The sequence below is a fragment of the Brassica oleracea genome, chromosome C3 (genome assembly GCF_000695525.1).
Source record: "Brassica oleracea var. oleracea cultivar TO1000 chromosome C3, BOL, whole genome shotgun sequence".
Lineage (NCBI taxonomy): Eukaryota > Viridiplantae > Streptophyta > Magnoliopsida > Brassicales > Brassicaceae > Brassica > Brassica oleracea.
Genome location: NC_027750.1, coordinates 61,453,924 through 61,457,307, shown reverse-complemented (window position 1 = coordinate 61,457,307; position 3,384 = coordinate 61,453,924). Strand labels below are relative to the sequence as shown.

At 36.6% G+C, this 3,384-nt stretch overlaps 1 protein-coding gene across 1 annotated transcript; it reads right to left on the bottom strand.

Annotated features, from left to right (window-relative positions):
* Positions 1–1,601: 1,601 nt before the first annotated feature.
* On the bottom strand, positions 1,602–2,180 carry LOC106334326. The gene is made up of 2 exons (XM_013772628.1): positions 1,942–2,180; positions 1,602–1,874 (listed from the first exon to the last, which is right to left on the bottom strand). The coding sequence occupies exons 1-2, from the start codon at positions 2,054–2,056 to the stop codon at positions 1,678–1,680; spliced, it is 312 nt and encodes a 103-aa protein (XP_013628082.1). The 5' UTR covers positions 2,057–2,180; the 3' UTR covers positions 1,602–1,677.
* Between the last annotated feature and the right edge of the window lie 1,204 nt (positions 2,181–3,384).

Genomic DNA, 3,384 nt, shown 5'->3' with positions numbered 1-3,384 from the left:
AATTCTTCTTGATGTGACCTGTCTTTCCACAATTCCAGCACTCTGCAGGCTGTCTGAATTTGGACTGCCCCCATCCATTCCTTGACTTCGATCTGCCATTACTCCGGTTATTTCTATCTGGGTTTCTCCCTCTGTTTTCCACGTTGAAAGCAGAGCTCGTTGATGCTTCCCCAGAGTCTATCCTTCGAACTTCCTCAGCAAGGATACGATCTCTAACATCATTGAATTTGAGCTTTTGAGTACCCACAGAATTACTAACCGCTGCCCTCATTGGCTCCCAACTATTTGGCAGAGATGCCAACAAAATCAGTGCTCGCACTTCATCATCAAACTCGATTTCAACCGATGACAGTTGGTTGACAATCGTGTTGAACTCGTTCACATGTGCGGCAACCAGGCCACCTTCTTCCATCTTCAAATGAAAGAGTTTCTTCATGAGAAACACCTTATTGTTTGCCGAAGGTTTCTCATACATATCAGAGAGAACTTTCATGAGCCCTTCTGTGGTCTTCTCCTTCGCAACGTTGTGAGCAACGTTTTTCGACAGTGTTAACCTTATAACACCCAGAACTTGTCTGTCAAGGAGCTCCCACTCATCCTGATCCATCTTCTCAGGCTTCTTGCTCAACGTTTGATGAAGCTTCTTTCCGTACAGATAATCTTCCATTTGCATTCTCCAAAATGCATAATCTGTACTGTCAAATTTCCCGATACTGTGCGCCAAACCGTCTTCTCATCCCATCGTTTCTGGAACCACCGTGTATTAGATAGAGCACCTTCGTCGACAAACCGATGTTACCGACAAAATTCACTATTCATGAAGTACTGTTCACGTGAATAGTAACCCCGCAAAAAATTTGACCGATCACCGTAACTCAGGCTCTGATACCAGTTGTTAGGAAATATGCGGTCAAATTTTGCGGTAAACCAAAATTTATGGAAGCGGGAAAACACACACACAATTGTTAACGGAGTTCAGCCAATCTTGCCTACGTCTCCGGACCTGCAACAGATCTTTTATTATCAACCCGGGAAATTTTTACAAGCTCTCAACTCACACCCGACCTCAAATACACTTAAGAAATTACACTTAATTTTTATAGAGAAAGATTTTCTCACAAGAAATATTTTTTTTTCTCTCTTGCTCACTCTCTTCTTCTCTTGCTTTCTCTTTGTTTTGGGATGAATTTCCCCTTCTCCTTCATGCATGTATTTATAGGAGGGGGATTTGTGAGTTGGTGGTGAGTTGGTGTAACAACCAAACTTACCAACCAAAAAACCAAAAAAACGTGTTCTTTTTTTGATCAACATTACATTGACTTTGTTCTCATTTCAATCTTAGATTTTTTTCTTTACGGATCTCGTTTGTATCACTTAGTCTGATTCAACTCATTGTATTCAATTTTATTCATCAATAAAATCCATTTTTACCTTCTGGAAACTGTTTAACATCGTTGTATTCTAAAGATATAGTTGCCTACATCATTTGTTTTCCCTAGATCAAATCCCGATCACAATCAAATACTTAGCATAGATTTTAGGTTCTACAATTGTGTTTGGATACATTGGTTTCTCCTTTTGGTTTATATATATATGCAAGATTGAAGGTGAGATTAGTTTATGCATCAAGACCAGTTTTCTCATCAAGAAATAATTTATCAAAGATTTTTTTACATTTCAGTTCAAGAAAAGATGGATCAGAATTGCAACTGTTACTTGAAGCATTGCAAGTGAAGCAGATTTAGTCATGGAGGCCATGGCTATGTTCTTTTTTCCTTTAGGTCTGATAAGAGATCCACCTCCATAAACACCTCTTGCCCTGCTCATTTGTGAAATGCTTCCATGAGCTCTCTTGCCACTGATCACTAGTCTCTCTGCAACAACACAAAGGTCAGTTGATAAATGTATGTATAAGATGTTCAAAAAAATACTGAAAGCAACCTTTGTGAACCAAGTCGGTTGTTTTGTCTGAACAACATTGAAGCTCTTCGGCAAAAGCAAAGGTGATGAAGAAGATGGTGATGATTAGCAACAAATCTCGACAGTATCTCTTCATTGAAATTGTTTTTGAGATGATCTTTAAGTTAATCACTGAGTACTAGAACATATAGGGATACACATCCGCACAAAGAAAAAAAATAGAGATATCAAAACCTTAAGGTGGAAGATTACAACTCACAAACAGAACAAAGATTGATAATTTGATATGGATAAAAAGCAAAAGCAGTTATTGTCGGGTAAACTTTGATTCTTATAGTCCCCACCTGACCTTGCTTCTTTCACTTTTCATATGTTCTCTTCATGTATGGTTTCCTGATGCCATGAGCCCATGGAGGGTCCTACTAGCCTTCTCAGATTATTTGAAATTTATATTTATGCCCGTAATGAATATGAGAGGAGTATGTTCTTTGAGAAATGAACAAGCTAGTCTGTGTTTGGTATAAAGTATGATTTGTTTAACATTGGTTTAAAGTATGATTCATTCTTGCTTTCTTATTTTCTTCAAATTCAACATCTATGTTACAGATTTTCTAATTGTACATGTGTAATTGATAACTCATAAAGTAATTTTCTCTATATTCTATGCGTGATTAAGTAATGATGCATTAGGTGAAAGTCATCATTCGATCCTAATTAATCGGATGTAGTGCACAACACGTAACAATTAACCACTCTAAAACTCCTCGCTACTGCATTGAGAATATAATATAAGATCATATGTTAAAAAAATTATTTTAAAATGTTTATTTACTTAGAACGCATACTGAATATATTTTACCAATAAAATGAGAACAAAACAGCACTGATCAAATTAATACATATCACAAAATAAAAAGGGCAAATCTCCAAAATAGCACATTTCTAAGTTTATATTACAAAAATAGCACTCAAAAATTAAAATGATCAAAATAGCACCTTTCTAAGTTTATCCTTTGAAAATTTTAATTTTTTTATTTTTCAAAATTTGAAATCTTATCCCCAAAACCTCATTTCTCAACTCTAAACCCTAAACCCTAAACTCTGAACCCTAAACCCTAAACCCTAAACCATAAACCATAAACCCTAAACCCTAAACTCTAAACCCTAAACCCTAAACCCTAAACTCTAAACCCTAAACCCTAAACCCTAAACTCTAAACCCTAAACCCTAAACCCTAAACTCTAAACCCTAAACCCTAAACCCTAAACTCTAAACCCTAAACCCTAAACCCTAAACTCTAAACCCTAAACCCTAAACCCTAAACTCTAAACCCTAAACCCTAAACCCTAAACTCTAAACCCTAAACCCTAAACCCTAAACTCTAAACCCTAAACCCTAAACCCTAAACTCTAAACCCTAAACCCTAAACCCTAAACTCTAAACCCTAAACCCTAAACCCTAAAC